The 22,941-nt window shown below is 39.2% G+C and overlaps 1 protein-coding gene across 2 annotated transcripts in view; it reads left to right on the top strand.

Moving 5' to 3' along the window:
• The window catches only part of LOC147833131 (uncharacterized), a 145,876-nt gene that overhangs the window by 60,255 nt on the left and 62,680 nt on the right, over positions 1-22,941 (top strand). The window contains exon 3 of one of the 2 annotated variants that reach the window (XM_087290800.1): positions 14,027-15,225. The exons of the other annotated variant lie outside the window; for it this stretch is intronic. Coding sequence (XP_087146926.1) covers positions 14,027-14,065 — 39 coding nt within the window. The 3' untranslated portion in view covers positions 14,066-15,225. Of the gene's footprint in view, positions 1-14,026; positions 15,226-22,941 lie in introns of those variants that run through there. 2 annotated transcript variants of the gene reach the window in all.

Below are 22,941 nucleotides of genomic sequence, written 5' to 3'. Positions count from 1 at the left end.
TTACATATTGTTGTCTAATCCATGTATCCTTCTTCATATTTAATTAAATAATGTCACAATTGCACGTTTAAACAATATTTTAAAAAATGCAATTTTTATATTAATTAATTAATTAATTAATTAATTAATTAATTAATTAATTTATTTATTTATTTATTCATTCATTCATTCATTCATTCATTCATTCATTCATTCATTCATTCATTCATTCATTCATTCATTTATTTATTTATTTATTTATTTATTTATTCATTCATTTATTTATTTATTTATTTATTTTGATAGTTCTGTCTGGTTCTCAAATTTAACTGGCCGTATTATTCCGCCCACATAGAGCGATCATTAAATACACAACTTATATTGCATTTGTTGGACATCAAAATGTACTTTTGTGGCTTTTTTAGGCAAGAATGTAGTTGTTTATATTGCAACTATGCAGTTTATTTATAAGTATAGTGCCTATTTTAATTATTTATAATTTTAAAGATTCAGCACATCAGTGGCTAGGTAACGTTCGAGGTTACAGAAGTAACCCTTCGTTCCCCGAGGAGGGGAACGGAAGTGCCATGAATGGGAGGATTCGGATCAGAAGCCGCTTATCTGGAGAGTATTGAATGGGCCAATGAATGAAATTAATTGGCAGCGTAAGCTTGCGCAGGTGTGCGACATCTGCAATCATCTCAGCATATAAGCACACCTGAAGCCAGCAGACGCCATCCTTTTAAGCTGAAGAGACTTTCAAACAGCTAAGGGACAGTCATTATGGCGACGGAATATGGCACTTCCGTTCCCCTCCTCGGGGAACGAAGGGTTACTTCTGTAACCTCGAACGTTCCCCTTCGGTTGGGGAACTTCAGTGCCATGAATGGGAGAATATGGAAAGCGCCAAATGACTGCACCTTACCAACACCCCCGATGAGGAGATAGTCAAGCAAGCGTGACGCACCCACATCATGGGGGGCGCGGTCCTCCAACGTGTCTCCTGGCCCTAATTTATCCTACTTCAACAGAAGTTTTACGGATTTAGATATATTTTTTGGGAAGTCGTGAGCATCTAGATAATTCTAGGAAATACGACAGTACGTTGGGAAGCGTGCAATCCCGATAGGGAGGACGCTGCGGAGGCCATCCGTTACCCAAGGGGGGGATAGATGGCAGAATTTACCTATGGACTAGCCCTAAAAAGGGGGAGTACGCATAGCAAAGAGTGGTTAGCGGAGAGGGAAGACACGGGTCCGCCCAGGGGGGGGACTTAACCGTGGCGGAATAAGCATATGGGATTGCCTAGTGGGGATCACGCATAGCAGGCACCTATACCCAAAACGCGGGCTGACCAGCGGGCAGACCTACAACGTAGTGGGCCAGCAAGTGACTCCTCCGCTGAGTCAGTGCTGGGGGCCACGGAGGAATCTGCAGGGCTCACCTGACGGGGAACTTTACTGACAGATAAAAAAGGCGCACGTACCTCCGTGTTAGGGAGAATGGCGCAGCAAGCGTGTTTCAACACCCTACCGAGTTGTCTCCTCAATCACCAAAGGGTTACCTAATACCCTTGAGGAAACCGGCTCCACTCGCAGATTGTAAAACCTTGCAAATGTGTTGGGTGTCGCCCAGCCCGCAGCTCTACAGATGTCTGTTAGAGAGGCGCCGCGTGCACGCGCCCAAGAGGATGCAACGCTCCGAGTGGAGTGTGCACGTACTCCCGGGGGACACGGCTGACCTCGACTCGAATAAGCGAGTGAAATGGCATCCACAATCCAGTGGGATAATCTTTGTTTCGATACGGCACTTCCCTGCTGCCGACCGCCATAACAGACAAAGAGCTGCTCAGATGATCTAAAATTCTGAGTACGGTCCACATAATGCGCAGAGCGCGAACTGGACAAAGTAAAGAAAGGGCTGGGTCTGCCTCCTCCGGGGGCAGCGCTTGCAGGTTCACTACCTGATCTCTAAAGGGGGTGGTAGGAACCTTGGGCACATAACCGGGGCGGGGTCTCAGGATAACGTGAGAGTAATCCGGCCCGAATTCCAGGCACGAGTCACTGACCGAAAATGCCTCCAGGTCCCCGACCCTCTTGATGGAGGCCAACGCAACCAGCAGAGCTGTCTTCAGGGACAGAAATCTTAGAGATACTGATTCGAGTGGCTCAAAGGGATCGGATCGCAGACTCGTGAGAACGAGGGCGAGATCCCAAGAAAGCATGAGAGGGGGGCGAGATGGATTAATTCGCCTAGCACCCCTAAGGAACTGGATGACCAGGTTATGCTTTCCCACGGTGCCGCCAGCTACCGCGCTATGATAAGCGGAGATGGCGGCCACGTAAACCTTGAGAGTGGAGGGCGACAGCCTGCTGTCCAACTTCTCTTGAAGGAAAGAGAGCACAACACTAATCTGGCAATTTCGGGGGTCTTCTCTGCGAGAGACGCACCATTCAGTGAATAGACTCCACTTCAGGGCGTAGGCGCGCCTCGTGGAGGGGGCTCTAGCCTGAGTGATGGTATTAACCACCGCAGTCGGTAGGTTACCTAAGTCTTCCTCGCGTCTAGGGACCACACGTGGAGGTTCCAAAGATCGGGGCGAGGGTGCCAGATGGTGCCCTGTCCCTGAGAGAGTAGGTCCTCTCTCAAAGGGATCCGCCAGGGGAGGGCCGTCGCGAGGAGTGAGAGCTCTGATATCCAGGTCCGGTTGGGCCAAAGGGGCGCAACTAGCAGAACCTGTTCCTCGTCCTCCCTGACCTTGCACAGAAACTGCGCGAGCAGGCTCACTGGGGGAAACGCATACTTGCGCATGCCCCGAGGCCAGCTGTGGGCCAGTGCATCCGTGCCGAGAGAGCCCTCGGTCAGGGAAAAAAACAACTGGCAGTGAGCGTTCTCGGGGGAAGCAAACAGATCGATCTGGGCCTCCCCGAATCGCGCCCATATCAGCTGAACAGACTCGGGGTGGAGTCTCCATTCTCCAGGGCGTAACAGCTGTCGTGAGAGCGCATCGGCTGCACGATTGAGCGTGCCTGGGACGTGAATGGCGCGCAGCGATTTCAGCCGCGGGTGACTCCAGAGGAGCAGACGGCGGGCGAGCTGAGACATGCGGCGAGAGCGCATACCCCCCATGCGGTTGATATACGCCGCCGCCGCCGTACTGTCCGTCCTGACCAGCACGTGTTGCCGCTCCAGCACCGGTAAAAAGCGGTGGAGAGCGAGGAACACTGCCAACAGCTCTAGGCGATTGATATGCCAATGCAGCTGGGCACCCTTCCAGAGGCCCGCAGCGGCATGCCCGCGACACACGGCCCCCCAACCCGTGTTGGAAGCGTCTGTTGAAACAACAACATGGCTGGACGCCTGTCCTAGAGGCACACCGGCCTGTAGGAACGAGGGGTCGTTCCAAGGGCTGAGGGCGCGGCGACACAGCGCAGTAACCGAGACCCGGTGTGTGCCCGCGTGCCATGCGCGTCTGGGGACCCGATCGTGAAGCCAGTGCTGAAGTGGTCTCATATGGAGCAACCCGAGCGGCGTGACGGCGGCTGCGGATGCCATATGCCCCAGGAGCCTCTGAAAGAACTTCAGTGGGACCACTAGTTTGCTGTCGAGCTCCCTCGGAGAGGTGCGCTACCATGGTGATCGAGTCCAGCTCCATCCCGAGAAAAGAAATCCTCTGCACGGGGGCGAGTTTGCTCTTTTCTCGGTTGACCTGAAGCCCCAGTAGGCGGAGATGCCGAAGCACCTCGTCCCTGTGCATAATCAATTGCTCCCGCGAGTGGGCTAAAATCAGCCAGTCGTCGAGATAACCGAGTATGCGAATGCCCGCGAGCCGAAGGGGCGCTAGGGCACCCTCCGCGAGTTTGGTGAAGACCCGCGGAGACAGAGAGAGCCCGAAGGGGAGGACCTTGTACTGCCATGCTCGACCCTCGAACGCAAACCGCAGAAATTGGCGGTGGCGTGGAAGAATGGAGACATGGAAATACGCGTCCTTCAGGTCTATGGCTGCAAACCAATCCCGAGGACGAACGCATTGGAGAATGCGCCTCTGCGTGAGCATTCTGAACGGCAGCTTGTGCAGACAGCGGTTCAAAACGCGCAGATCTAGGATTGGCCGTGACCCACTGCTCTTTTTGGGTACGATGAAGTATGGGCTGTAAAACCCACTCTCCATCTCGGCTGGAGGAACCGGCTCGATTGCACCCTTCGCCAGGAGGGCAGCAATCTCCTCTCGCAAGACAGGGGCGGACAGGGGGTTGACCCTGGAGAAATACACGCCCGTAAACTTGGGGGGCCGTTTCGCGAACTGAATCGCGTAACCGAGTCTGATTGTGCGTATGAGCCACCGCGAGGGGCTGGCCCGCGCTAACCAGGCAGGCAGAGCCCTCGCTAATGGAGTCATCGCTACAATCGCTGACGTACCAGCGGTGGGGCAGCGCGGAGTGGGTGTGCTGATCCGGGAAGCACGAGGGTCCCGCGGAAAAGCTGGAGGAGAGCGATTCGCTCTGGCTCCGCACCCTGACTCCGGAGAGGGGGCTGGAGGGCTGAGGGAAGGGAGACCGTCCCCCCAGCGCTCGTGAGCCACTGGCGAAGCACGTAGAGTCTGCGAGCCGGAAGGCAGCGCGTCCCGGACTGGCAGAACTCGTGCAGTCACATCCGGGGAAGGGAAAAAGTGCTCTTTTACTGATGTTTTGGTGGCACTGAAAAGTACCGTTGTTATCGGGGCCCCGCCCTCCAGCGGGGAAAGAGCAAGTTTCCTCTTCTCCGGATGGCCTGTCTCAGGGACGCTTTGTGGTCCATTTACCGGACTTAACGGCGCCCTGGGCAGGAGGGGCTGCCTGCTTTCGAGGTGAACGCCGCGCCCGCTTGGCCAGAGGCGCAGGCGGGGGCGGGGCAGCACTCGTTGGCAGGCGCCCTCGGCGAGGAACAGCGGAGGTGGATGGCTCGGCGGGCGGAGCGGGCTTACGGCCACGCCGATAGATGACATTGCCCATCGCATCCGACTGCTCTTTCACCGCCTTGAATTCCTGGGTGAATTCACCGACGGTGTCGCCGAACAGGCCAGCCTGGGATATGGGCGAGTCAAGAAAGCGAACTTTGTCAACGTCGCGCATATCGGCCAGGTTTAGCCAGAGGTGGCGTTCCTGAACCACAAGTGTGGACATCGTCCTCCCCAGCGCACACGCGGCGGACTTAGTAGTCCGAAGAGCATAGTCGGTCGCGGTGCGCAGCTCATGTAATAAGCTTGGGTTGGACCCGCCCTCGTGCAGCTCGGCCAGCGCCTGCGCTTGGTAGCGCTGGTAGGTGGCCATCGCGTGCAAAGCAGAAGCAGCCTGGCCCGCAGCCTTATAAGCTCTGGCTCCGAGGGAGGCAGACAACCTACAGGCTTTGGACGGGAGGCGGGGCAAACCCCGCCACGTAGAGGCGCCGCGCGGACAAAGATTGACCGCGATAGCGCGCTCCACTGACGGGATCGCCTCATACCCCCTGGCAGCTCCGCCGTCAAGGGCAGTGAGGGCGGAGGCACTCGCAGCACGGGCAGAGAAAGGTGCCCTCCAGGACTGCGTGAACCTACTGTGCACTTCCGGGAAGAAGGGGACGAGAGGCTTCGAAGGCTTCGCCTTCTGGTCCTCTACGTAGCACCCATCTAGTCGGTCCGGCCGCGGAGCTGGGGGATAAACCATCTCCAACCCCACGGCCGAAGCAGCCCGGGAAAGCACGGCTAACATGTCCGCTTCAGGATCCGATTTGACAGCGCTCACCTGCCCGGAGGGGGCGAGCGGGTCCGGATCTTCGTCGGACAGTGAAAGCCCACCCTCCGATGCCGCGGAGGACATCTGATCTCCGGTGTCAGCGAGTGTGAGAGCTACCATCTGGTTAGACGGATCACTCTCACCACCCGAAGCTTGGATGGAGCGCCGTGAGGAGCGAGAGGTCCGCGAGCCCGTGGGCGGCGGATTAGCTCCCGCTGAAACCCTCAGATCTGCCCGAGCGCCCGCTGCTTTTTTAGAACAGGAGGCAACTGGGGTGGCTCGCTCTCTTGCGAAAGTTAGCCGCGATCTTAGCTGTGCAACGGTCATGGCATCGCAATGACGACATGAACCGCCCGCGAGCACCGCATTAACATGCTGGACCCCCAAACATGCAATGCAGTGATCGTGTCCATCATCCGGAGACAGGAAACCCCCGCATCCAGAAACGCACAGTCGGAGCGCCATCCTGAAAAGGACGTGCTGCACGACTGTGTTGCTCTTTTAGGAAAGTTGCAACTATACGCACCGCTCTGGAGGACCGGACCCAAAGAACCGCAGGCAAGGGAGTAACCCAGCTCGACCGTCTGCCACCGCGAAGACCCATTCTGGACCGGGAGACACACTCGTTCGCTCTGAAGTGCTGATCAGCAAGAGGAACCCTCATCGACTCACTCAGAAAGGATCTGAAGCGAAAAGGATGGCGTCTGCTGGCTTCAGGTGTGCTTATATGCTGAGATGATTGCAGATGTCGCACACCTGCGCAAGCTTACGCTGCCAATTAATTTCATTCATTGGCCCGTTCAATACTCTCCAGATAAGCGGCTTCTGATCCGAATCCTCCCATTCATGGCACTGAAGTTCCCCAACCGAAGGGGAACTGGTAAGTGACATTCTAAGATGATCTCTTGCTTTTGTGTGTTGTAGTGCTGTAATCTGGTATTTGCTTTGCTCTGGCTTTTCAGCGCTAATTATTGTGATCTTCCAATGACAACAGAGAAATACTGAAATCTCTGTAGACTGATGGCATTTCCTGCTGTTCAGCCTTATCATCACTTTAGACATTATGCTAGAGAATCATTGCTTTGAGAATCAGACATTGGTAAAATTGGCAGCAGTTTCTACCATCAGCTGCAGATGTGAATGTATGCTGGAAGAAAGAGGTTCCTAATACAGAAGGGTTTTTGAGACTCCTTTGATTTTCTTTTTTATATACACCATTATGCCATCTAACTCGTAGTAGTATGATGTGGCTGTATATCAACACTAGTGGGACACTTAGGCACCCTTGAGCCAACAAAGGCCTTCCACCAGTGCACTGCTACTCGTGTAATATTGCTCACATATATATATATATATATATATATATATATATATATATATATATATATATATATATATATATATATATATATATATATATATATATATATATATATATTTATATATGCTTTACTTTGAATTTATTTATGCTTTGATATATATATTTTCCAAATGATGTTTAACAGATTCAGGAAATTTTCACAGTATGTCTGGTAATATTTATTTACTTTTAGAAAAAAGTCTTATTTGTTTTATTTTGGCTAGAATAAAAGCAGCTTTGAATTTTTTAAACATCATTTTAAGGTCAAAATTATTAGCCCCTTCAAGCAATTTTTTTTTCGATAGACTACAGAACAAACCATTGTTATACAATAACTTGCCTAATTACCCTAACCTGCCTAGTTAACCTACTTAACCTAGATAAACCTTTAAATGTTACTTTAAACTGTAGAGTAGTGTCTTGAAAAATATCTAGTCAAATATTATTTACTGTTATCATGGCAAAAATAAAATAAAACAGTTATTAGAAATTAGTTATTGATTTATATATATATATATATATATATATATATATATATATATATATATATATATATATATATATATATATACATATATATATATATATATATATATATATATATATATATATATATATATATATATATATATATATATACATATAAATTTATATTTTGTTTTAATTCAACCAATTTACTTAATAATTACCTAAATTATGCCTAAAGTGCAAATGTAAACATACTATTATGGAAAATGAACTAATCACATTAGTATTAGTATTAGTATTAGTTTTTTTTATTTTTATTTTTTATTAATATTATTTGTTGTGACTTGCCTCAAATACAATGGTTGGTGTCATTAAAAGTTCTTTTGATTGCCTTTAAGGCAACCTTGACCTTCCATGCAGCAATAACAATCAATACAGTAGCCATTAGCATCTGCGTAATTGCGTCAGGAAAAATGAGCTAACAGCCTCGCTGTCTTTTCCGCCATTTGTTTATGAAGCAGATGGAGTGAACTAAAGAGCTTGTAGGAAAGATGGATTTGATGAATTAAAACCCAAGATGCAAATTTAGATTTCTGTAATTACACAAGCTGATCATTACAATTTTTCAGCGCAAACCTTCTGCCATCTTGTCTTTTGGCAGGGCCCCGTGTCCTTAAGAAACAATCACAAACACATGTTCTCTATGAGAAAGGTGACACAAGTTTCTCTTTCTACTTAAAGATGACCTTTTCTAAAGTCACAGAAAGTGGAAATGAACCAAGATGGCTATGGTAATTTTACCCGAGGGAGTCAGATTGCTTTGTGCTAATCACTTATGAAGATTAGCATTGACTTTGGACTACAGTTAGTTCTAGGCTGAGCACCTTTTGTATTTATTTATTTTTTAGTTATAAATCATTACATTTGTAGGTAATAAGTTCAGAGGCATGGATGTGTGCTTAAGGCAAGTTTTATAAAGCACTTTTTTGTGTTACAAGTTTTCTAAAAGGTCATGTTTAAATATGCAAATGAGTCATTATTTCATTAATTTTGCATACATTTACTGAACATTGGAGAGGGGTCTGGATGCAGATCTGGTGCAGTGCATTCTGAGCTGCATCCAATGCTTTTTAATGCACTAACCTAACCTCACCCCTAACCCTACCCATCACCGTGACGTCACTCACTCCATTGAGTGCATTGTTTTTGACATTGCATCGCTGAGTGATGCAATCTCAGCTTGCATCATAAAGGTTGCATCCAGATACTATTGGAACATTGGTTTATTAAAAAAATAAATTTATTTATTTTTGAAATAGGTTTTTATATATAGATATATTTATTTAGATATATATATATAAATTTTTTTTTTTTTCAAAAAAAAGTCCAAAATTTAAAAACTGACATAGAGATATGAATAAAACTCATTTTTGAGAAAAATATCTTTAAAAACTACAAATTGTCATTAAAATCTACAGACACAAATTTTATAAAGTGCAATAAAAGAAACTTAAAAGTTAGCTTGGAAATAAAACACTTAATGAAAAGCCAAAAAACTCTAAATTGAGATAGAGATACAAATAAAACCCATTTTAAGAAAATTACCTATATAAATAGGTGATGTAATTAAATCCTACAGACACGTTTATAAGTGCAATAAAAGAAACACTTAAAGGTCTATTTCAGATATTTTCTTTCCAGTACTGAACCTAAAAAAAACACTTCATTAAAAGCTAAAAAGCACCAAATCTAAAAACTAAAATATAGACATAAATAAAAATCATTGTTGAAAAAAAATTACCTTTAAAAAACAAATATTGTAATCCATTTGTGGTGGATTAAGTTTATACCAGCATCTAATAATGGCTTTTTTTACTTGAAGCAAGGGTGACTCTATACATAGGCCTACTTTTTTTGTTTCTAAGAAATCCATAAACAGCATACAAAAACTGAGATCAGTTACAGTATTTAAGATATTTTGTAAATCGCTATGTATCCCTTTCCAAAAACATCTAATATTTGGACATCCCCAAAATATGTAAAAACGGTTAGCGTCCCGTGATCAATAAAAGAAACATTTAAGTGTATTTCAGATATTTCTTTCCATAAGCGTGGGGAGAAAATACTGAAATATTTTAAGAAAATGACCTATATAAATATGTGATTTAATTAAATTCTTCAGACACATATTTACAAAGTGCAATAAAAGAAAACCTTAAAGGTGGATTTCAGATATTTTTCCTTTGGATTTAAAAAATAAAAAAAATAAATACTACATGAAAGCCAAAAAAGACCCATATATATATATATATATATATATATATATATATATATATATATATATATATATATATATATATATATATATATATATATATATATATACATGAATAAAACAAATTTTTGAGAAGAAATAATACATATTACATATGAAAAACACATATTATAATAAAATCTGTAGACACGTTTACAAAGTGCAATAAAAGAAACACTTATGTGTATTTCAGACATTTTTTTTCATAAGCATGGGAAAAAGGATTGAACGAAAAGCCAATAAAATTCTAATTGAGATACAAATAAAACCCATTTTAAGAAAATTACCTTTATAAAAATGCATTTAATTAAATTCTACAGACACATATTTATAAAGTGCCATAAAAGAAACACTTAAAGGTCTATTTCAGAAATTGTCTTTCCATTAGCCTAAACATAAAAAAGCACAAAGTTAAAAAGCACAAAATCTCGAAAAAAGAGTTGAATAATAAAATAGTAATGTTTGCCTGCAGTGCATTGCCTTAAATGAGAGAAATAAATGAAAAATATATTGTTGATCCTGAGATTGCGAAGGTCATTATAACGAGCTCTTAATTGCACAGAGAATCTTCACTTTGCATTATCAGTATGTGCAAGAGAAACTGATTTGATTATGTTAATAAAGCCTTCTCTCATATGTGGTAATGGAGGTGCAGTTCAGAATCATTAGTGGCTAAAAAATCCCTGTTTAGATTTCGCTCTGATGCAGTCTAAGGAAAGTGCACATTTTTAATGGTATTGATCAAGGTCTAGTGAGCTCTGGGGTCTGCTCTAATTACGACCTCTTCCTCACAGTTTCTCGCCGTAATGATGCCCACAAAGCAATTATTGCTCGTCCCATTTATCTGACTCATCGCAGGAATGATACCTAGACAATGGAAAAATGAAGCATCGCGGCTTGAATGTGCTTCAGTGAAAACACGTCTCCATTAGATCCCGCATAATGTTTCCAGCTCTGTTGTTCAGATCCGTCATTTTCCGGGTTCAATAGAAGTTAAGAGCAAATGACAGCTTTTGTTTCATGACGTAGATTACTAAAAATTGCATCAGTAAGGTTATTCATTAAAGACATACTTTTAATCTGCATGAATGCTTGGAATTAATTGCAAGTGAAAATAAAGGAAGCTTTTCCAAAACAAAATACAGTTTTAAAAATTACTTTAAAATAATTATACAATTTAATGCATCATTTAAATTAGATTTAATAGTTATTCTCTTTCAAACATCCTTCTGAAGTAATTAATAATAATAAAAAAAAAAAATATATATATATATATATATATATATATATATATATATATATATATATATATATATATAGATAGATAGATAGATAGATAGATAGATAGATAGATAGATAGATAGATAGATAGATAGATAGATAGATGTAATAAACACTGATGATCTAAAAAAATCCTTTTAAATTAAATCGTATTTCTGAATAATATGACACTAATTGCAATAGAAAGCTTTTTTAATCTCATTTTTATAACTTGAAATTCAAATTATAATTCAGAAAATTATAGTTTTTAACCATATTAAGGCATAAAAAATTATACGCAGTATAATAAATTGTAGTCAAATAAATATCATAATAATGTTAGTTAATATGAATGATACAGCTATGAAAAAAGAATATGACACATAGAAATTCTGAGTTTATCTGGATCTATCAGTTATAGTTTCAGTGGGGGAAATAAGCATTGAACACGTCACCATTTTACATCAAAAACATATTTCTTAAGGGGCTGTTAACTTGAAATTTTAACCGGATGTTGGTAACAACCAAATAAATCCATATATGCAGAGAAAACAAATTCATTTACAAATGAAGTTATGTATAATAAAATGAAATGATGCAGGGAAAAAGTATTGAACACATGAAGAAAGTGAGGTGTAGAAAGGCAGTAAAAGCCCAGACAGTAGTTTAAATCACACGCTAGTTTGAAATCAACCTTCTGCACTTCATCATTGTACACTAATATTAGCTGCTTTAGTCCAACATCTACATTACCAGGATGATGAAGATGACAATTCAGCAAGAAAGTGACCCAAAACACAGCCAAGGAAACTCTCAAATACTTTCAGAGAAAGAAAATCAAACCGTAGAATGGCCCAGCCAATCACCTGACTCGAATCCAATAGAGAATACAGAATAAATATCAGATTTGACAGACAAGACCCACAGAATCATCAAGATTTCTACACTCAGTTAAAATCTGTACAAAAAATTAAAAAATCACACCTGAGCAATGCACTGTTATATATTCTCCATAATAAAGGTGTCTTTGAATTGCCATCATCAAAAAAGACTTTTAAGTAAGTGTTAAATAAGTTTCAGTAGTTCAGTACTTTCTCCTTGTGTCATTTTATTGTTATTACACATAACTCATTTTCAGATTTTTATTAATTTTTTTATGTTTGTATTGTTTGGGTTTTTACTAAAACCTGGTTCAATTCCATGTCGACAGCTCCTTTAGAAATATTATTCCCAGGAATAAACATGACATGTTCAATTCTTTTTTCCCCCACTGTATATTTTTGAAAAAAAAAAACAAAAAAAAAACTTTATTTTTTTTTTATTTCATACACTACTGATGACATTTATTTAAAATCTAAAACTAAATGTTGTCACTTAGAGCATTTTATCAAAAAAAACAAAGGGCCCTTTCATACACCGGCGCAATAAGGCGCAAGACCTGTTTGCCCTGTGTTGCTGTTTCCAGACCAACACAACCTAAATTTTTTTTTTTTTTCCACCACATTATTTAAATTGCAAATCCATTTTGTGCCCCTTTGTGCACTCATGAGTGTTTCGGTCTAGAATAGAGGTGTGTTAATGAGCATTGTTGGTGCATTGCTATTTTGAGGATCTAAAATAGAAAGAAAGCATGTCAAAAGTCCAGTGCAGAGCACATTACTTGTGCACCTCGCTTACACATTGCTTAAAACACGTAGGATGTTCAGCAATACGCAAATATCTTTACAAATGAAAAAGAATTAAAGGATTAAAATATATAATTTTTTTAATTATTATATAAAAAAACACTGCTTTCATGCCTTCTTCATCTCAAGGGCTTTTTTTAGTTTATTCATGACAATTTGCTTTTATATAATATTATTATTTGTAGTATGATTTATTATATGCATATTTATATTTGTTTTATTAAAAATTGTCCACCTGTTTTGGACCATATGGGGCATAATGTGTATTTAGATATAACTCAATTGTTTGACCACACTTTGTTATTACTGTTTATTTCTTCTTTGCTGGAAATTACAACTGAATTTAGATATAGTTTTGAAACAAATCTTTGCACTTAACAAGCTAAATTAATTATGTAGGCAACTGCATGTTTGTGCATACAACATGTTTCCTTATCCATGAAAGAGAGAAAGTGAAAGTAAAAAGGCAGATTGAAGGAGGCTCATTCTTTATCCTCTTACTGTAGATGCTCTGTTTAACTGTTTTCTCACTAGTGAAGCAGTTTTTCCACTTACAAAGTCCACCATGTAAATAGCAAGTGCGCCATGGTGCGACGCAACTGACTCTTAAAGGGAATGAGAGATGAGACTCTGATTGGTTTATTCTCAAAACACACCTATAACTCATTAAAAGAATAAGCTTAACCCTGTTAGACCATGTGCCACGGCACAGAGCGGATTTTTCCATTTTTAAAATAGCAAAAGTGGATTCAGACATGCCCTTAATGCTTTTGCGCCCTGCACTTCAGACTTTGCATATTTGTTAAAATAACACCCAAAATGTTCCATGTTTATAAACATTATAGACATGTTCCTTTTCCATATTTCCATATTCCATATTCCTAAGACTAACATATTCCTTTTCTATTACAAGAAATAAAATTTAAAAAAATAATAATAAAAGAAATAAAAAAATATTTAATCAATATTTTTCTTTACAAGTTTGGAAGATAAGCAATCAGATATTTATACAAAACCAATAATACAATTTTCCATAAAATTGTCCATTGACAAAATCCATACAGTACACTGAGAAATCCAGTAAATCCACTACATTCCAGTGGCCTCTTAATTTGTTTCCATAGCTGTACGTTTATATATAGCTTAACATGTAATGAATGTTCAGTCTTTGACTCGTTGCCATCTCTTCCTTCTCCTCTCTCATCACCAGGAGAGTCTGTGTTGTGTGCACACAAAATTGAGTGCTTAAGGATTTATTCCATCCTACAAATCTGCAACAGCTGGAGTGGCACACAATGCATGTAAACTTTGTGTATATAATTTGGTGACAAATCAAGCTTAATCATGCCGCCGCTTGGCTGGAAAGAGGCGAGAAGAGGAGCGAAGCATCTGGACTCTGAACAGGGAAACTCTGTTCAGGCTCTGCTCACAAATATTAGCAGACAGAAAACGCTGCTAAATATGTAAGGAGAACGACTGTGTATTTGCAGAGCCTATATTTCACGTATATACGTACAGATAAATGGCGGATGTAGCCTTTGCAGCCCAAGGCACAGATGTTTGCATTTTAATGGATGATTCTTGATGACAAATTGGATTCGAAATTCATTGCGTGGTCGGAAAATATGCTGACAGTTTAAAACACTTGTATAAAACCGGAAAATTTTAAATGCAGGCAAAGATATAGCTGTTGAAATTATATGATCACCGCCAGTTTTTAATATTCTGTATATGAGATTCACTGTAAAACATATATGTAAATTAACAGATTTCTGTATTTAGTGATTCATGTTTTTGTTATTTACTTATTTATGCTTTTGAATTATGTTATTGAAACTTGATTTTTTTTCTCCAAAAACTTATGATGATAAACAGTTTGAAAAAAAGTAACTAGGAAAGAAAGAAAAGAAAGAATGAAAGAAAGAAAGAAAGAAAGAATATATTTATTTACCCTTTTTTTCAAATAAAGGGATAGTTCCCCTCCAAAATGCTAATATGTCATCATTTATTCACCCTTCATTTGTTCAAAACCTGTTTGTGTTTCTTTCTTCTGTTGAACACAAAAGAAGATATTTTGAAGAATGTTGGTTGCTGGCACCCATTGGAAGTCAATTTGTACCAGCAACCAGCATTCTTCAACTAAATGATGCCAGTTTTCGTTTTTTGGGTGAACCATCCCTTTAATATTATTAAAGTAGCAAAATCTGTTTATAGTTGTATGACATTATTTGATCGCAGCCAGATTTTTAAAATTGTGTTTGTGAGATTCACTGTAAAAAATATATGTAAATTAACAGCTTTTTTTGTGATTCATGTTTTTTGTTGTTGTTTTTTTTATGCTTTTAAATTACAATATTGGACCTTGATTTGTTCCTCCAACAACTAAAGATAATAAAAAGTTTCAAAAAATGACTTTTATTAAAAGAAAGAAAGAAAGAAAGAGTACATTTATGTCTTTTTTCATCTAAAAGAATAGTTCACCTAAAAATGGAAATTCCGTCATCATTTACTAACCCTTCACTTGTTCAAAACCTGTTAGTATTTCTTTCTTCTGTTGAAAACAAAAGAAGATATTTTGAAAAATGTTGGTTGATGGCACCCAATGGAAGTAAATCAGTGCCAGCAACCAGCGTTCTCCAAAATATCTTTTGCATTCAACAAAAAAGGAAAACTAAATCACGACAGTTTACATTTTTGGGTGAACTATCCCTTTAACATTTATTCAAGTAGCAAAATCTGTTCATATTTATATGACATTATTTGCTGTAATTTTTTAAAATTCTATTTGTGAGATTTAATGTAAAAATATACATAAATTAACAACTTTCCGTATTTTGTGATTCAGGATTTTTAGTTGTTGTTTATTTATGCTTTTAAATTACATTATTGGACCTTGAATTTTCCTCCAGCATCTTAAGATGATGAAGAGTTTGAAAAGGTGAATTTTATTGAAAGAAAGAAAGAAAGAAAGAGAGTACATTTATTTGTCTTTTTTTGTCTAAAAGAATAGTTCACCTAATAAGAGGGAAACTAAGTGACAGTTTGCGTTTTTGGGTGAACTATTACTTTAATACTTTTTCAATTAGCAAAATCTGTTCATAGTTATATGACATTATGTGATTGCCGTCATTTTTAAAATTCTATTTGTGAGATTCACTTTAAAAATATACATAAATTAACAACTTTTTTCGTATTTTGTGATTCAGGATTTTTTGTTGTTGTTTATTTATGCTTTTGAATTGCATTAATAGACCTTGAATTTTCCTCCAGCAACGTAAGAGGATGAACAGTTTAAAAAAGTGACTTTTATTAAAAAAAGAAACAAAGAAAGAAAGAGTACATTTATTTGTCTTTTTCATTTAAAAGAATAGTTCAGCTAAAAATTGAACTTTTGTCATAATTTACTAACCCTTTACTTGTACAGAACCTGTTTGTGTTTCTTTCTTTCGTCGACCACAAAAGAAGATATTTTGAAGAATGTTGGTTGATGGCACCCATTGGAAGTCAATCAGTGACAGCAACCAGCATTCTACAAAATATCTTCCTTTGCGTTCAACAAAAGAAAGAAAACTAAATGACAACAAGTAAAGAGATAGTTCACCTAAAAATTGAAATTCTGTCAGCATTTATTTATCCTTCAGGTGTTCAAAACATGTTTGTGTTTCTTTCTTTTGTTAAACAAAAAAAATAAGATATTTTAAAAAATATTGGATGACAGCACCCATTGACTTCCATTTGTTTTCCTACTATGGAAGTCAATGGGTGCCAGCATTCTTTGAAATATCTTCTTTCTGTTCAAAAAAAGAAACTAAAAAAATGGCAGAATTTTCATTTTCGGGTGAACCATCCCTTTAGCATTTATTCAAGTAGCAAAATTTGTTTTAGTTATACTTTTAGCTATTATCTAACTGACCTGTAGTCCACCATCTGTTTTCTAGAAAAGCACAACAGAGCTCAGCTCAGCACAAGGAAAAACGCTCTGCTCAGAATGAATTATATGTTCCATGCGAGCACTTTTCGAGCAGTTGTGAAAATTCATAAGTGGCCGTGGTCAGCCTGTGCAGGTGTTTGTTGAATTGCAGTCTGTGGTCACTGCTGGTGTGAGAGCAGATCCAGGAGAAAATGCTCTGACTCACCAGGCCAGCTGGTCCAGTCCACGCTCACATCTGCACTCGCCGCTCCGGCAGGAGAGAATCTTGTTTACCGCACAGCCGGCTCAAATACACTTGTCTAAAAGACAGTCACACGGACACTGTGAGAGTCTGCTTGTTTTGGCTGTGCTGATGAATAACCTAAGATTAATGACAATTGTGTTATATACTGTGTTAAACTTAATCTTTGTTAACATTAGTTAATGTAAATAACTCGCAGTGTGTAACAAGCTCATGTTAACATGAGTTTGGATTTTATTAATGCATTAGTAAATGTTGAACTTTGAGTTATAAATGCTGTACAAGAATTGTTCATTATTAGTTCATTTTAGTAAATACATTAATTAATGAACTCATATTGTAAACTGTGATCGTCATTTTTATCTTAGTCACTGTTTGAAATATGCAAGTTTGCTTTAGTTACAGATTCATTAATACATTCATTCATTTTTATTCGGCTTAGTCCCTTTATTCATCAGGGGTCGCCACAGTGGAATGAACAGCCAACATATTCAGCGGATGCCCTTCCAGCTACGACCCGGAAACATCCATACAGATTCATTCACACAAATACACTATGGACAATTTAGTTTTATCCAATTCACCTATAGCGCTTGTCTTTGGACTATGGGGGAAATCGGAACAGTCGGGACTCGAACCAGCGACCTTCTTGCTGTGAGTCAGTACTAACCACTGAGCCACCATGTCACCCAAAACATGGTAGTAAATGTGACTTATTTCGGAAACACTTTACAATAAGGTTTCTTTAGTTAATGTTAGTTAATTTACTTACTAACATGAGCAAACAATAAACAATACATACAGTAACATTTACCAATAAAACCCCATTGTACATTGACTCATATTTCTGTCTTAAGAACGAACAAATGTGAGTTTATATCACATAGTTCTGAGAAAATAAAGTAAGAATTGTTGAAAATAAAACTGCTTTTTACTTAGGTGGAAAAACATTGGACATGTGTTTTCAAGAACAGGCAAAGTGTCCACAAACTACCATAAAATGTAACCTGTAAGTTGGTGCAATTGTTAAAAATATGGATAAAACCCGGGCAGCGCAGTGGGTAGCACAATTGCCCTACAGCAAGAAGGCCACTGGTTCGAGCCCTGGCTGGATCAGTTGCCGTTTCTGCATGTAGTTTGCATGTTCTCCCCATGTTTGCATGGGTTTCCTCCAGGTGCTCCGGTTTCCCCTACAATCCAAAGACATGTGCAATGGATTGAATTAACTAAATTAGCCATAGTGTATGTGTGTGAATGCAAGAGTGTATGGGTGTTTCCATTTTTTTGGGTTGCTGCCGGAAGGGCATCCACTGCATAAAACATATGCTGGATGAGTTGGCAGTTCATTTCACTGTGGCGACCTCTGATTAATAAAGGGACTATGTTGAAAAGAAAAGGAATGAATGAATGATTGAATGATAAAATCTATAACATTTAATGTTCACCAGTCTAAAAAAAAAAACTTTTAGCTTTATTTGAGCTTAATTTTGGTCAAAGATAATGACACGGGTAACCATATGTAAATGATTTATTTATTTATTAAATTATAGCATTTATTTAGGTAGCACTTTAATTTAAGAACCAATTCTCACTAATAACTAGTGGCTTATTACCTGCCGATTATTAAGATATTTGTTGTTTATTTGTACTCCAATGAAGACCATGTTCTGCATGATTCTATTATCCCTAATCTTAAACACTAAACCTTAATAACTATTAATAAGTCGCAAAATAGAAGTTTGAGGCAAAAGTCACAGTTGGTTTATTGGTTTATTAATTGCAAGATATGTTGCAATTAATGATTTAAAGTACGTACTTTAAAATTAAGAGTAATCTTAATTTGTTTAATAAAAACACTAACCATGTTCTCTGCCCTTTACAGTTGGTTATGGTGCAAAATTATATGAAGTGAGTACTGTAAATCTGGTGTTCTTGAATTCATTTTTCGCTAATACAAAGTCATGATTGCAAATAGAGTCCTTTATGAAGCAACAATATTTGTAATGATATTTGAATAGAAAATACACCCATGGAACATTACCATGGTAAAATGGAGTGCTAAAGGACATCCATTGTAAATACCAGGTTTATTAATGTATTCCTTTGGCTTAGTTTCTATAATTTAGAGGTCACTACAGTGAAATGAACCACCAACTATACCAGTGTATATTTTACACAGCAGATAACCTTTCAGCAGCAAGCCAGTGCACACTCATTCACACGCACACACAATCTTACACTATGGCCATTTTCGTTTATTCACCTATACTGCCTATTCACCTATACTGCATGTCTTTGCACTGAGGAGGAAAACCAGAGCACCCGGAGGAAACCCACACCAACATGGGGAGAGCATGCAAACTCCACACAGAAATGCCAACTGGTCCAGCCGGGACTCAAACCGGTGACCTTCTTGCTGTGAGGCAACAGTGCTAAACACTGAGCCACCGTGCAACCTTAATACCAGGTTAAGTTTCTCAAAATCTCAATCACATTTCTCCTTAATGTTCAAAAGTCTACTTATTTGTATGCATGCATGTGCTGTATGTGTAAGTATACATACAATAAAAAGATGTTACTTTATTTGTTGCTCAGAGAAAATAGCCCGCTGTTGTCCTCAGAGAGCACTGATTAAGCTGTGAGTGAATGTTCCAATGAGAGATAAAAGAAAAAGAGGAATATGCAGTGTTGAAAATGTGCATGTTTGCCCTCTTCTCTTTGTCTGTCTGTTTTCGAGATACATTCTAGTTCCTCCCCAGGAACACATGGCAAGGTATTTACTGAGCCATCTGCTCCAAACTGCCTCGCTAACACTATCTCCTGCTCGGTTGCTAGGGAAATGAATGCCTTTTAAAACGGGTGAGTCAGTGGTATGACTTACCTGTCGAAGTTAAGATCTTTTGTTCATTGTTATCTTTTTTACTTTTTTTTTTATATGACTTGGATGAGCCCATGGCATTATACTGTAAAGCCCCATTAGCATATTGAGATGGACATCAGTGTGCTGTTCAGTTCAAAGTCACGATTTTGACTAATTATTTTGCATTTCATCAAACAAAAACAGAGGGATCATTTGATTATTCAATTACAGCATGCTAATTCCACAGGGATTTTGCCAGGAAGTCATCAGGGCTTGCTAATGGGGCAAACAATGTGAGTTTAATGCAAATCAGAGTGGTTTGGGACAAATTTCATGTTTCAAAACACATTGCAACACAGGTCTGCAGACTCCCCCCCCTATACCCCACATGTCCCTCATCCGACACTGTACAATTTTTAAGCCTTAGAAACTTGTTGTCTGAGAGAAAATGAGTTTTAATAAAGAAAACATATTTGTTCACCTACTTTTTATTTTTATTTAATGCAGGATCGATTGAACTTAATTAAACATGTTTTTATCTTTAAAGTAAGCTTTTGACTAGTTCTCCAAACAACCCAGATAGCATACAAATGTGGGCCACTTTAGGTAGTTATGCGGCACTGGTGGTATTCCTTCGGGCAAGACAAAATGACTGTGAGCCCGTAAGTGGCTTACCTGTACAATTATAAAGGGGGGCCAAAGATTCAGATTCGTATATGGACCATTTAGGCAAAGATTTGGCACTTATGGCAAAATGTAATCTGAATATGAGGCCAATGTGGCCCATGTGGAAAATGATCAATTTGGCCCAAACCACAGAGGACAAATGTAAGCCACAGTTGGCAAAATAGTGGCATAGTCATTTAAGTGTAATCTGGGTCTAATCCTAAAGTGGCTCACACGTGTAGGTCATCTTAAGACATATGTGGGCCACTTTTGGCAAATATTTGGCACAGTAAGCTCTGGCTATTGCGACTGTGAGCCTAATGTGGCCCAGAGAAAGTCTGGCAAATGTGGCTCAGTTATTTTAAAACACATGCGGTATAGTTTGCAAACATTTGGCACAGTAAACTTTTATTATTAGAAATAATAGGCCAGATCTGGGCCAGAATAAAAGCAAACTGTGGCCCAGAATAGGATCAGTCTTGGTTCATTTGATTGAATTGTGGCTGATATGTTATATTACTATGGCTTAGTTGTGGCCCAGATCTGGCAAACAAGTGCCATAATTCCAAGCGGTATGTGGGCAGATGTAAGTGTCTAGTGTGGGCCAGATTTGAGCCACATGAATGTTGCTAGCTGGGAACAATCTCTTGAGCAAAGGTTAATAAAAACTTATTATTGTGCTAATGATAGTCTAAAATGATTTAAACGTAACAAAGTTTTTTTCTTTTTTTTTTCCAAAAATCATTCTTTCGGGTTTCAATTAGTTTCATAATTATTTTTTTAAAGTCTGGCAATAAGTTACATAACAAAGTGTGGAAATCCTTCTATGCGCACTTCTCCTGCAAAAGTATGTGGACCAGCAATAGTCCCAAAAATGTAGCTTATTGATGCGAGACAAAAGCTGATTTAGTTTAGCTATAGTTAATTTAACCAATGCACACATAAGTTTGAATACATCAGCTTACCACCCTTTGTGAGTTATGTAGAACAGTGGTCCTCAACTACCGAGGGTAGGGTGTAGGTTGCTAGGCAATCATCAATCATTTTCTAAGAGAATGACAAGCTGACAAAACATTGCTGTAACTCTGATACAAGTTTTATTTATGGAGAAAATTACAAAGCACTGCAGTGTTTGGGTGTTCTGTGTTTCTCTGGGATAATTAAAATCTAAATCTAAGCTAAAGCTGATTAGCCAATTCTTGTTGATTTATTCAACTGTGGGTATCTGGAAGGCGCAAGCACATCACGCTGCTTGTCAAGCCGCACACCTCCATGGAAACTTGTACAAACTCTAAAAAAGATACAATATGCAAACGGCCCCTAAAAGTTTGCCATCATTTGCAATCTCTATCAGTTGGTCTTCTAGCACAGACATGGTGACATTTGTTGACAAATGGGTTGCAGGTCCATTCCTTGGCAGTTTACTGGTCCTTCACTGGGCCTTTCCTCCTAGCAAAGAAACTTTGCAAAGATGTCTGTTTCTTTTTCATTTTGCTGCTTGTGGGTTAAATTTGGGCACTTAATTGAACGACATCTAACTGAGAGAATAAAGACATTTTTTTTCAAAATAAAATACTTTTATAAATAAAAGATCATTAAGACTCAGTTAATAAATAAAACTGAATTAATTAATAATTTTGAGTCAAAATTGAAGTTGATCAATGAACCGGTATTGTTCTGCAGCCCATTGGTTAAGGACCACCAATTTAGAACATATTACTTTGGTACCATGGCAATGTGTGTGGTTTATGACATGACATGCCATGCACTGCAGTGGAGATTAGAGCTGCTGAATTTACAACACGCCAACTCATCAACTTCTCCATGGACCAAAGTAGTCTGATTACACTGGTGTGATTGTATAGACTAAAGGGTTAAAACTATAAAGTTGTTCCCAGGTTATATTTATAGTGATATGACAGGATGTGGTAAGACGTTAGTATGAGATTGGGTAAAGTGAGCCTGTTTAAGGATTTTACTGTCAAGTCCTCAATCAAACATGGAGGAATCTGAAAATAGGGATGTCCAGATCCGATCAGACCTGTGAGATATGTAAGCTTGAGATTGTCTGCTGGGTATTTTAAGTGAAGGTGCTGTTTTTATTTTAGATTTTATTATATATACAATTGAAGTCAGAATTATTAGCCCACTTCAAATTATTTTCTTCTTTTTAAATATTTTCCAAATGATGTTTAACAGAGCAAGGACATTTTTACAGTATGTCAGATAATATTTTTTCTTCTGGAGAAAGTCCTATTTGTTTTATTTCAGCTAGAATAAAAGCAGTTTTAAATTATTTAAACACCATTTTAGGAACAAAATTATTACTTAATTGTTCAAGCTATGAAAAATAAGAGGAATAAGAGGAATTAAATAAAAAAATAAGGAACATCGTGGATCTGTTTCTTCGCTTTTCTTTATTATTAT

The sequence above is a fragment of the Danio rerio genome, chromosome 17 (genome assembly GCF_052040795.2).
Source record: "Danio rerio strain M-AB ecotype USA chromosome 17, GRCz13ab, whole genome shotgun sequence".
NCBI lineage: Eukaryota > Metazoa > Chordata > Actinopteri > Cypriniformes > Danionidae > Danio > Danio rerio.
The sequence above is the reverse complement of the archived record's forward strand: the minus strand, read 5'-3'. Positions and strand labels throughout refer to the sequence as shown.